The sequence below is a fragment of the Monodon monoceros genome, unplaced genomic scaffold (assembly GCF_005190385.1).
Source record: "Monodon monoceros isolate NGI ecotype Baffin Bay Population unplaced genomic scaffold, NGI_Narwhal_1 Contig4994_ctg1, whole genome shotgun sequence".
NCBI classification, from domain to species: Eukaryota; Metazoa; Chordata; class Mammalia; order Artiodactyla; family Monodontidae; genus Monodon; species Monodon monoceros.
In genome coordinates, this window is record NW_021700847.1 from 11,140 (window position 1) to 23,985 (window position 12,846).

At 52.0% G+C, this 12,846-nt stretch overlaps 1 protein-coding gene across 1 annotated transcript; it reads right to left on the bottom strand.

Annotated features, from left to right (window-relative positions):
* Positions 1-249: 249 nt before the first annotated feature.
* On the bottom strand, positions 250-5,957 carry LOC114889676 (regulator of G-protein signaling 16). The gene is made up of 5 exons (XM_029213185.1): positions 5,834-5,957; positions 4,838-4,948; positions 3,991-4,055; positions 3,536-3,702; positions 250-2,115 (listed from the first exon to the last, which is right to left on the bottom strand). Exons 1-5 carry the CDS (start codon positions 5,875-5,877, stop codon positions 1,903-1,905), a joined length of 600 nt encoding a protein of 199 aa, XP_029069018.1. The 5' UTR covers positions 5,878-5,957; the 3' UTR covers positions 250-1,902.
* Between the last annotated feature and the right edge of the window lie 6,889 nt (positions 5,958-12,846).

Here is a 12,846-nt window from a genome sequence, read left to right on the forward strand (position 1 = left end):
CCCTGAAATGACAGCTGAGCCAGGTCCAATCAACAAGACACAATGGCTTGACACAAGTTGGGCTGTCACCAGCTGAATGAAGTTACCCATCCTGGTGGCCACCGTTCGAACAGTCACCTCTGCCCATAACTCGAAAGCTCCCCATGCATCCTGTGGCATCTCCGGACGCCAGCTCTCCCACAAGACTCCTGCCGGCACTTCCCTTTCCCTCTTCCCCTGACCACACAGCCCTTGGAGACAGGATCTCATACTTGGGTTTTATTTTATTTCACAATAAAATAACATGCTGAAACAGGAAAATGGGGATCGAGTACATCATTCACATCTAGAAAACCAGTTCCAGCTGTCAACAATAAATAAATATTTAAACAGGGAGGAGTTCCTGACAGGTGCTAAGAGGTTCCCAGCATGTTCAAGAGGTAGAGTCCAGTGGAGAGGGAGACAGTCATGCCGCCAGCTCCTGTTGAGATTCTCCAGTAGAGGCAAACTCAAATGACAATAAATAACAATAGCAACGACAACAGCAGTGAAAATAATGTGCCATGACCACTGTCACAAAACCAACAATACGTTAGACTTAAATAATTGTCTCCTGGAGGAGCTCATAGCGCAGAGAGAACAGTGTGGATTTTCCTGGGGCACAGGGGAGCTTCCCGGTTAATTCACCTCCCCAGCCTGGGCCCGGGCAGAAGTCCCACCACGGAACATGTGCTCAGTGATGCCATGAGGTGACAAGCAGGTTCTGATTGCCCCCAGTCCTGCTCTTCCCAGCCTCACTCCCAGCTTCTACGGTCCGTCCAAGTTCATTGAGGTCCCTGCCTCATTTCTCCCGACACCCCAGTGAGCGTTACCTCACATCCACAGGAAAGAAACACGAGGCTCCCCTTCCATCCTGGGGAATCTCTTTTTCGCTGTTCTCATACCCACAAAAATAAAAGATGAGCTTGATTTAAAGAGGATTCTCTGGAACTGCCAAGAGATTTGTTTCTCAGGATCCTTTTCTCCCTCCTTCCACCCGGCCCGGCAAAAGAGCTGGACTAGCCGCTCACCAAGAGACCCCATGCCCTTCTCCTGATGGGCCCCACGTTCAACAGCAAGCACGGAGCTAAGAGAGGGCACATCCCAGCAAGAGGTCCTCAGCGGGCCCTGCTCACAGGTGGACCCTGATGCACACACAGGGTCGGGTCACCTGCAAGAGGCCACCAGGAGCACCAAGGTTCATTTCACATAAGCAAGATGGCCTCTTTTCCGGGCTCTCTACTGATCTGGAAAGGGGCTTGAAGGCCAGTATTTGAGGTAAAAATCTCATCTGGGGCAAGCATCACATTGGTTCTCTGGCCTTGACAAGACTGCCAGGCTGGACACAGGAGTGTTGAGAAATGCAAGCTAAGGAACCCGCCGGGCAGCCCAGAGGCAGGTGAAGAGCACAGGATGGGAAGGCTCCACATCCATGGTTCCCTGTGTGCCCAGGACAGTCTGGGAACTAGGAAACCAGGATGTGTCCACCGATGGACAGGCAGAACGGCTAAGCTGCTTGTCTTTCCCTCACTCATTTTCAAGTTTCCCTTTATCCACAAGTTTCCCAAAGCACCCTGGAATATCCCTTGCCCTGCTGAGAAGGGCCAGAGCTGATGCTGACTCTTGCACCATCCTTCTTCTCCCCCAGAGAGCCACACACAACCCTCCTCTTCAGCCCTTGGGCGCAGGTCCTAGAAGTGGGGGAACCCTCTCACGCACGGAATTCAGTCCCGCAGGGTCTAGAGGAGAGGGTGTCACCGGGTGGGCGTTTCCCTTCGCTGTCCTCTCTGGCTTTGCAGAACCCGCCCCCCCACAGGGGGGCGGCACCTCGGCTATGGGCGACCCAACCTCTCTGCCTGGCCGGCCCCCTCCCAGCCTGGAGGCTCAGGTATGCGAGGGCTCGGATGGGGAGGCAGAGGCGGAGGCGGCCGCGGCTTCGGCAGCTAGGTCCCGATAAGCTGGGGACTTCAGGAAGCGCGGGTATGAGTCCTTCTCCATCAGGGTGCGCGTCTTCCCCTGAGCCACGTCGAAGCACATGGCCGTGGGCGTCTGCAGGTTCGTCCTGGTCAGCTCCCTGGTCTCGTGGTCTATGTTCACCTGTGGGATGGAGGGCAAGCACGTGGGTGTGTGGGCGTCAGGGCATGGGGTGGCAGAGGCAGGAGGCCAGCAGGCACGGGAGGACTGGCACGTGGGGCAGTGGAAGGCACACTGGATTCCGAACACGGAACCAGGGGTCTCCAGAGTGGACCATCAACGGGCTTTTCAACTCTGGGCCTGTCCCCACCTCTGATCCAGTGTCTGTCCTCCAGTCTCTCAGAATGACCCAGGATATGTTGAGAATGGGTACAGATCCAACCTCTTTTCACCCATTCCACTGTAATAACCCGGGTTCAAGTCACCATCACCTCTGTCCTAGACTAGTGCCAGCGCCTGCTACCTGGTGTCTCTCTCTTCTCCCCTTAACCCCGGGCTCTATTCTCCACCCAGCAGAGCGAGCCTTTTAAAACCCAAGTCAGTTTGCTAGCAGCTCTGTTGTTACCCGTCACTCAGAGGAAAAACCCAAGTGTGCAATGAGCCCACACGGCCAGCTGGGCCGGCACCTGGCCATCTGCCACCTGTGTGACATCATCTCCCACTCTCTCTCCCTCATGCTCTACTCCACATGGGCCCACTTGCTGGTCTGTGGTCACAACAGGCACTCTCTGGTCTTTGCACTTTCCGTTTCCTGTGTTAGAATGTTCTTTCCTCCTTTTCAGGTCTCTGTTCGCATGTCACCTTATCAAACAGCCCACCCCTCACTTCCCTTTATAAATCGGAAAGACCTCACATCCTCCCACCCTGTACTCTGGTATTCCCTTCCATATCCTGCTTTGTTTTTATCAGAGCAGAGATCATTCCCTGACAATATTTACTTAATTGGTTATTGTCACCTTCTCCCACTGGGGTAGAGACTTTTTGTTCATTGCCATATCCTCAATGTCTATAACACTGCCTTGCATGTCACTGATGCTCAACAAATCTTTAAGGAATAAATAAAAGTGCTCAGAAAATATATTGTACAGATACAAGAGCAAGGCATTACTACTCTCTCTCCGCAAGGTGGCGCCATATTCTCTATCAAACACAGTGGAGGCCTGGGGGAAGGTTAAAAGGTCCACAGACCACAGACCTGAGGCAGGTCAACAAGGGGACTGAGCCAGGTTATCCTATGATGACCTGTCTCCCCAGTTGTGTAAGTGTTTTGAGCTCTAAAAAGGGCTTCGTTTACAGAAGTGCATATGGACAGAAGCCAAAAAGCCCCTGCCAACCCCTCCAGTCCCACTGGTGAGTATGAGGGTAAAAGAAGGCAGGGGTGGCCCGAAGTCTGGCTTTATAGTCTCCAGCCTCCTGTGCCAAATGAGGCCACTGTATTTCTAGACTCGGCCCTTTCCTTGCTGGCCCCCCACCATCCCCGATTCTCAGTGGGGAAGGAGCAGGCAGGGTCTGCAGGATCCCTGGCATATGTCATGGCTCTTACCTCTTTGGGGGCTTCACTGCAGATGAATTCCTCAAAGATCCTGTGAGCCCGGGAGGCCAGCTTGGTAGCTGACCGGAGCTTCCTGAACTCCTCACAGGCCAGCCAGAACTCCAGGTTCTCCTCGCTGAACTCTGTCTTCAGGAAGGCGTGGAAGGCGGCCACTCCATCTGGGGTTGCAGGGAGAGAGGAAGAGACAGGTCAGACAGCAGGGACAGCCAGCCGGGAATAGAAGAAGAAAAGACAGCAATTGTAGTTAATGGTCTATTTTTAGGATGTAATTTTCTCCAACAAGGACCTGCCTTTGTATTCTGAATAGAGGCTGGCACACTAGGGGATCATTATTATTATTACTACTACTACTATTTTGCCCACACTTTTAGCATCCTCAGGCTGCCTCCACGGCACATGGGCACACATGTGCCATCCACAGACAGACACAACAGGGTCCCACTCACTTTTACTGCTCAGCAGCAAGTCAAATGACTCTCTCCACCCCAACACGTCTTCTGAGAAGTTTCTGCTAAAAAAAAAAAGGCAGGATTTTAATTTAAAAAAAAAAATCAACAAACTACTGCACAGCACAAATCCTAGCCAGAACGCTGATGGAAGTTGTATAATTCACACAATTGTATAATTGGATAATTATTGGAGCTGATGCCTCAAACTCTTAGTTGGGGTTCAGAGAAATAGTTGTGTTTTCTAGAGGACAGCTCAGTAACCAGAAACCAAAGCAGGGAACTTCTGGCCCTCATTAAATATCTAAGACTGTGTTCTTCACTGTCCAAAATTCTTTCTATCCCCCTGACTCTCAGAGCTTGTTTTGTATACTTTCTTAAGGAAATAAGGGTCTTATGAATAGAGATTATGTCTACCCATAACCCCAGAGCCTAACGCAGCACCTGGCACAGTTGATGGTCAGTATAAAAGGGCTTCCAGGTAAAGTGCATGTCAGTGGAAGTAGTCACTAATTTAAAACCCTCCAGTGGCCTTGGACCCTGCCCTTGCCCTGGTTGCATGTGCAATGACATCTCCAGGTGCGAGAGTCTGGTAACTAGACATTCAGGCCCTGGGTATCTTCATTTGTTGGTGGAATTAGAAGCCTGGAGCCATCCACGCAGTCACCCATGAGCCAGGCAGCCATAGCAGACCGGCTATGACCAGCTCCATTACAATCTCTAGGAAAAGGTCACCAACGTCCACGCTGACATGTTCTAATTTCTCCTGGTATTTTCCTTCTCAGGACTCCTTTCCTGAATCTGGCTCCCTCCCTCTAGGGGCCCTAGGCTGTTCAGCAGGACTTACCCCTCTTTGCTGTGTTTACTGTCCCACTCGAACTTGCCAACACTCCCAGTACCGGAGCCCAGTTCTGACTTGTGAAGAAAGATCCCCAGCCGTGTCTTGAACTCTTTGGCTCTGGAAGACAAAGCACGAGCTTGTGAGGATTCTCCACTCGCTCAGCCAGGGCAGAGAGATTTATGAGGTCCCAGAAGAGCTCAGGTTAGTGTCACTCAAATTCCAGCCTTGGGGTTCCTGGGAACCCGTAACTGTTCCCAGGGCCTAAACGTTGCCTCTCTCAGCGGTATCATGAACCCAGAAACAATGAAAGCAATATTTAAGCTGTGCCTCGGTAGGTCTTATACTTTCTGGGTCTACAGTACAGCACACATGGGCTTTTGCCCACTTAAGTCACACTGATCCATCTTTGTGCCTGTTGATTAGCAGAAGGCAGTTCAGCACTCTCTTAGACTTGTCACAAATATTTCTGGAGCTGTATGGAAGCTGATTTCTGCCTTCCTCTTTACTTTTTCCTTCCCAGCTCCAGCAAGGATTGGAGTGGGTGAGTAGCTCCCTGGGAAGCGGGCACATCCCTCACAGGGGGGGCTGCTGAAAAACACTTCCCTGCCTTTCCAGGGCCAGAGGGCCCCTAGACCTATGACTTAGAATGAAAACCAAGTGCTTAAGAAACCGGGGAAGACTCGGTTCTGCCTGGTGATGCCACCGTGGTTTTCCTGAAGCTGGGTCACCTGAGTAGAAATGCCACTTGTCAGAGGGTGGGGAATGGCAGTAAGCAGTGGTCCCTCTGCTTCCCTTTGCTTTGCCTTCTCCGTTCTCGTCGCCCATCCTTCTCTAAGACTCTAAGGAGGCATCCGAGAACGTGGAACCAAGTTGACCTCTGCCTCTCGTCACTTGCGTCCCATTCTCCAGCCCACCCAGGTCTGCAAGCCTGCCGCCGCTGCACTCCTAAGGTTGGTGGGACTTGTTCTTCTTCCTCCAGGCAGCTGGACAAGCTGCTCTTACCTCTCCAGGCAGTTGGTGGGGAAGGCGGCCAGGGTCCGGCACATGGCTGCGGGTGCAGGGCAGCACGTCGTGTGGAGGATGGTGACGGGCTCCAGCGGGCACCGCAGGGCGCGAGAAGGCAGAGCAGCAGCGGCCAGCGCCTGTCTGCGCAGATTGGGTTTATTCAACGGCTTGCGCCGAGCCAGCGGCTTTTATTGCCTTGGAGGGGGCGGGGCGGGGCTGCGCGCCGCCGACCAATTGGAGAGCGGTACTGAGCGCGGGCGAAGGCGCAGGAGGGGCCTGGAGCTCGACGGGGCGGGGCTCCCTGCCCGGGATGCGCCGCTACCCTCGTGCAACCTTCACACCACGGGGGTGCTCACGGGGCTAACCCCCTCCTCTTGGCGGACACCAGCTGGGGAGGGAGAAGCGGCAGAGAACTCACACGGAGAAGAGAAGCGCACACCCAGTTTAGTAGGGGGGAAAAAAAAACAAAACACCTTCTGCCGCTAGTAAAAGCAGGAAACCAACTCAGCGGTGCCAGGAGGATTGGTGTTGAAGTGCCTCCTCGGGGAGGCACGCACGGTGTCGAGCACAGCCTGAGCCTGAGTCTGTTGGGTCCTGCAGGACCGGAGCACAGGATGCAAGCCAGGCAAGAGAGCATCATGGTTATACTGATAACTTCCATTTACTGTGCTCCTACCCAAATGGCCACGGGTCAACTAAGTAAGCCCTTTGTCATCATCACCTCCATTTTATAGATGAAGAAACTGAGTCAGAACGTTAGAGAGACTTGCCCAAGATCAGAGTTAGAAATAGCAGACAAAGGTTGGGGGTGGTGGCTGGCTTTATTGAGCATCTACTATGTACTTTTTTTTTTTTTTTTTTGCAGTACGCGGGCCTCTCACTGTTGTGGCCTCTCCCGTTGCGGAGCACAGGCTCCGGACGCGCAGGCTCAGCGGCCATGGCTCACGGGTCCAGCCGCTCCGCGGCATGTGGGATCTTCCCGGACCGGGGCACGAACCCGTGTCCCCTGCATCGGCAGGCAGACTCTCAGCCACTGCGCCACCAGGGAAGTCCTACTGTGTACTTTTTTACTAAGACTCGGGTTAAATAACTTGCTCAAAGTCACACAGTAAGTGTTTTGCCAGAAGTCAAATATGAATTTACCATGCTTTTTCACTGCCCCTCCGCAGATTAGAATCCCACCACCTCCGGAACTAGTGAATGATCCTGCCTTTAAGCAGTTGCTAGCTAGTTCGGCATCCTCATCTCCGAGATAAAGGTAATAAATGCTCTGCCTATCTCCTCACTTTCCCATAAAGGCATCACAGCCACCCCATTGCCCCTCACTTCCCTTTGGAATTGCTGTTAAGAGGCTGCACTTGAAGTTAAGAGTGTGCCATCTAGGGATAGATTTCTCAGTTTCAAATCTGGGCTCCACCATTTACTGATGGGAGACTTTAGGCGAGTTTCTCAACCTTTCCATGCCTCCGTTTCCTTGTCTCTAAAACGAAAACATGATGCACTTATTTCCTAAAGTTGTTGTGAGGACTAAAGAAATTTAATTCTTAGTTTGAATTCCCCAGGAGACGGGAAACTTAGTTCCTCGGAGGCAGAGACTTGCTGGGGAGAGTTCTGGGAACTAAGAGGGTGTGAGGGAAGCAGGGTTGGGCAGAGGGAGGAAACGAATGCCGGAAGCTGGTCCCAGGGGGTGCTCTGGAGTGGGATGACTCTTCTGAGCAGACCCGCAGTGAAGCAAGGGGCCGGGCCTTTGTATCCCACATCAACAGTTCATTGGACGGCCTAATTTTAAATGAGGCAATTCCCTCTGTTAAGGGAGAGACGGCTGTAAGCCTACAGCAGCCAGCACCCTGGTCCCAAACACATATCTGGGAGACACACCACAGCCCCTGTAGCCACACCTTGAAGGTGCTTGGGACAGAGCTCAGCTCGTAGTCAGCGCTCAGTCAACCTTGGCTCTCAGGTTTACTTAGTAGGGTTACAGGGGTTGCTAGACAACAAGGAAAAGTAGCAAGTTTTTTTTGTGACTCTCGGAGTTTAGGTGTTTATTTCATGAGGGGCGTTTAAGAGTTGCTATTCCTCAGCGGCGCCTGGAAGTAAGGGTCGGAAACCAGAGGTGAAGAGGTTCCACCTGACAGAGCTCAGTGAGAAGTCCCAGAAAAGCTGGTCAGGGAAGGAAAGGGGAAAACCACAGAGGGGAAGAGGAGAGGAAGGCCTGTGAGAGAGCCGCTGAGGGACCGCTATAGGAAAAGGGGCCCAAATCAGAAAAATATGGGGGGGTCTTTTGTCAGAGCAGATTCCCTTGTTAAGCCAGGGCCTGCAGAAGGTGATCCAGTTAGTCAAAACCTAATGCTCTCTGAAGCCAGAGCCGAACCCTCCCCAGCCTCCCGGTGGTTAGTGGAACACGGGGACAGGCGAGGCAGCAGCTCACGCATTGGTAGCACCATCTTAGATGCTGCTTCCCACCTGCACCCCGTCTGGCCCGCCTGGGCTCTTGTTCTACTTTTCTCACAAGTCCAGGGCTGGATTGGTGTGGGGCAGGGCGATGGGCAAGAGTTGGGAGGGGGGCAACGGAAGGATGCCTTTTTGAACGTTTGCTTCTCCGCACAGCCCTTGGTCCACACGATGACGCAGCCCACCCGGCAGCATTAGCAGGCCCTTCTGCTGGAGGAGTTCGTCAGCTGGGATGAGGGTTGTTTTGTCACCTGCTGCTGCTTCTGCCCCAGTGCATATGCTTTTATTATGCAGCTGCCGAATGGGGACGTGGGTGGTGTCTGAGACAGCTTTTCTCCAAGCAATAAAAGCAAGTTTATGGACAGATTGAACCCCCGGTCTTACCCTCAGTAGTACCACGTTGGAATCAGCCTGGACGTGGCCACATGACAACAATAATAGTGATTAGGCAGAAAACCTCCTCAAACCTTCCTGTCCTTTCTGCATTCCCTGTGAATAGGCCAGAGGAGCTTTTAAATTTCCATTCTGCAGACAACAAAACGGCAGTGCTAAAGGCCCTTAGTTAAATGCAATGGAGCTGAAAACAGCTGAACCCTGGGCCGAATCTCCAGATTCCCGAGCTAGTACTTTTTCATTTGACAAAGAAAGCGAAAGAGACAAAGGAATTGATGCATGGTGCACAGATGGGCAAAGCCAAGAGCACAAAGCTCCCTGCTCAAGACGAAGAGCCCTCTCCGAGTTCAACCTGCCTCCCGGTTGCCATGGTTACCTCTTCAGTTTCCAGGCAGAAACTTTTTGAAGTTCACGGTTTATCCTAAATTCTCTTCCCAGCAGGTAAAGCGGTTCATGTCTACAATTGCAGTAATGACTCAACAGTTGCTGTCAATCCAGCAAGCTGAGCTCGCCTGTGAATCGTACTGGCTTTGACAGAACCTGACCTCATTTTTGCCCAGCGCTCCCAGTGCAGCTGTGCTCTCTTTAGTGGAGAGTATGGGGACACAGCTCTGCAGCCTGGGTCATCTGGGGTCAGGATTCAACATCCCACAATATCCCAGCCACATTGCCTACCATCTCCTTCAGCCCCTCTGACCCCCCAGGACCACTCTTTCCACAGAGACTGAGGTCTAGACAGGACCTTTGCTGAAAACAGTTAGAGGAAATGAAAATACTTACTCGACTTTGGCACAGACGATCCCCACAGCGGTCTGGACCTTCCAAAGTCAGTCATCAATCTACTAATAAATATTTATTAAGAATTTACTATGGGGCTCCCCTGGTGGTGCAGTGGTTAAGAATCCACCTGCCAATGCAGGGGACACAGGTTCGATCTCTGGTCCGGGAAGATCCCACATGCCACGGAGCAAGTAAGCCCATGCGCCACAGCTACTGAGCCTGCGCTCTGGAGCCCGCGAGCCACAACTACTGAAGCCCGCGTGCCACAACTACTGAAGCCCACGTGCCACAACTACTGAAGCCTGCACGCCTAGAGCCCGTGCTCCGCAACAAGAGAAACTACCGCAATAAGAAGCCCGCGCACCACAACCAAGAGTAGCCCCCCTCTCGTCGCAACTAGAGAAAGCCCACGTGCAGCAACGCAAACATAAATAAATAAATAAATAAAAGAAACATGACCCCAAAAAAGAGAATTAAAAAACAAAAGAGAATGTACTATGTTCCCAAGTTGATGGGGAAACAACAGCTTTTAAGGCTCTTCTCTGACTGTAATGGCCTTATATTTCCTTCCAGCTGAGGAAACAGAACTACCAGAGGGGAGAGGGAGAGGTGATAGGAAATGATTGCCTGGTGTTGCAACAAGTGTCCAGGAAAGGGAGAGATCAGAGAGCGTTGGCAGTGTTTAAAAAAAAAAACAGGAGTGAGAGAGGTTTGAGCACCATGGAAGGTCAGAATATGCAGGGCATGTGGGAGAACGCATGCCTCGGTGGGACAAACAACTAGGAAATGCCTGTTGTAGTTTGGGGGTACAGCAAAGATGCACAAAGATTTAGGAATTCCTTACATACAGGCAGAGGCGCTTAAGCTGGCAGTGTGCACACTTGGACGCCGCTTTTAGGTTTAGAAGCACAAAAACAGCAGGGGCAGCACATATCCTAAGACGTCTGCATGAGAAGGGAGAGCTCGCCTCCAGCAGCCATGAAATAGACAGTCTCTGGGGGTCAGTTCCCTGCTGCATCATGACAAGAACTGTGGGTATTCTCCCTTCCTGGGCAGGGGAAGTTGACAGAGTTCAGCCTGGGTGCAAGAAACGACTGCTTTCCCCTGATCATCCTTTAGGGCATCGGGTGTAGCTCACTTTGATGGCTGTAGTACTCAGCTCTGATTTCTCCTCTTCCCTCCCCTCCTTCCCTCTGAGCAGAGTTTTGAGGGGATGGGAGGCCTGCTTCTCTCTACCCAACTGGACCAATGGACCCCTAGCCTCCAAGGAGGGCAGTCCCAGCCACTTGGGAGAGGCTGAAACTCTTCAGCAGCACCTGTGGCTAGTAGGGTCATGTCTAGTCTCCTCTACATGGCACCTAAGGCTCTAATCAACCGATCTCACATCCTTCACCTCACACCCTAACACCCAGCCAACCTCAGCAGCTGGAGGTTACCCCAGGCACCATGCTGCCTGCACCAACAAGCCCTGAGCATGAGGTTCTCTAGGCCTGAAGGACCCTCCAATCCCAGTTCTACTCATTTTAAAAGATATTTTCAATAAACTAATTTATATATATTGAGATATAGTTTGCATATAATGAATGCACAGATCTTAAGTATACAGCTCGATGAGTTTTGACAAACGTAGACACCCATGTAACCATGGCATACACCATGCCAGCTTGCTGGGTGGCATTTCAGTCAAGAGCCAATCAAGCTACGGAATACTTCTGTCACCCGAGAAAACTTCATGCTCCTTACAGCCAGCCTCCCCCCCACCCCCCATCAGAGGCAACCACTAGTCTGAGTCCTAGAACCATAGGACTCACATTGAATCCTGAGTTTGTTTTCTACGTATTTTTGAGGCCTGGCGCAAGTGCTCTCTCATCCCTGGAACTTGTTCCTGCCTATGTTACCCTGAACTCAGAATTGATTCCCAATCTGTTTGCTCTGTGAGCTCCTGCAGGGCAGGGAACCATTGCCTTGGTCCTCTTTCTTTTTTTTTTTTTGCGGTACGCGGGCCTCTCACGGTTGTGGCCTCTCCCGCTGCGGAGCACAGGCTCCGGACGCGCAGGCTCAGCGGCCATGGCTCACGGGCCCAGCCGCTCCGCGGCATGTGAGATCCTCCCGGACAGGGACACGAACCCATGTCCCCTGCATCGGCAGGCGGACTCTCAACCACTGAGCCACCAGGGAAGCCCAAACCTTGGTCCTCTTTTTATCTTCAGCCCCTAGCACCATGCCCAGTTTGGTGTGTATTCTGTAAATGTTGGCTGGCAGGCTGGCTTCTCTTTCAACACAAATCTTAATAGCTATGAACTCTAACTGTGTGCCAGGCTCTGTTCTGTGTGCTGTTTCCCCTGAATTATCTTTCAGTTCTCACAATTACCCCATAAGCCGGGTTCTATCTTGTCCTCATTTTACATTTGAGTGAACTCTGGCAGAGGCTGGTTAAGTAACTTGCCTGTGATTACACAGCTAGTGAGTGGTCAAGCTGGGTTTTGATCTCAGTCCAATTCCAGAGCCTGTGTTGCTAACATACACCATGCCAGTCTGCTGTATGGTGTTTTCTAGAACTCAGAGTTTGCTCACTATGAGAAGAACGAAGCATAAGCTTGGGAAGGATGTTACACCTCATCCTCTGTTTTCTGTGGTTTTCTTTCCTGTATCCCCCCGACCCCGACCCCTCTTCTTTGCTCACCCCATCCCTCTGCGGCCATTCACGTTTCCCACTTTCTGTCTTTGCCTTCAGCTGTGCGTCATCACTGGCTCTGGACCTGTCTGCTGCTTCTGTCTCTTGTGTATGCAATTCCCACACATGGCTGCCGAGAGCTCCTTTCTCTGCTAAAATCCCTTGGTTAACATCTGGGCTTTTATTATCTTTTCAGGAAAACTCAATTCAGCTGCTTTGCCGCACCTCCTTTCCCAGCTGTGCTTCCCAAGCCCTCTTTGCTCATAGAGGATCCTGGTTCCCACCTTGGAAAGAGCCCAGGGGCAGCTTTCAAGGGAGGCAGAGCTCCAGTTCCCAAAGCCTTTGGGATGTGTGGGCCCTGGAAACCTTTGTTCATCCTCTTCTGGTAGATGGAGCCTCTGGGGTTAATGCTTTCTCCGCTGCATGCGGGCCGTGGCCCTTCACAGGCCCTGTCCTTGGTGTTTTGTGGTCTCCCCCATGCAGGTGGGCTTGCCTGTCTCGCTGTGATGGTCTGCTTTACCCCACAGCCCAACCAGACTGTCTGCCTGCCTTGAATCCTGAATTCTCCCGGTGTCCGGGGTCCCCCTGCAGCGTGCTGCCTCAGCTTTCACTTGCATGTGCTCGTATATTGATTCATTCCCTAAAAGTATCAACGGCTCGCATATTGATTCATTCCCTAAAAGTATCAACGGCTCGCATATTGATTCATTCC

Bases quoted from the DNA above. Each gene is read 5' to 3' on its own strand.
- LOC114889676 (XM_029213185.1), bottom strand. From the start codon at position 5,877: ATGTGCCGGACCCTGGCCGCCTTCCCCACCAACTGCCTGGAGAG. The intron at 4,949-5,833 runs GTAAGAGCAGCT...TTTGTCTTCCAG, and splicing joins CCCACCAACTGCCTGGAGAG to AGCCAAAGAGTTCAAGACAC. The intron at 4,056-4,837 runs GTAAGTCCTGCT...TTTTTTTTTTAG, and splicing joins AGTAAACACAGCAAAGAGGG to CAGAAACTTCTCAGAAGACG.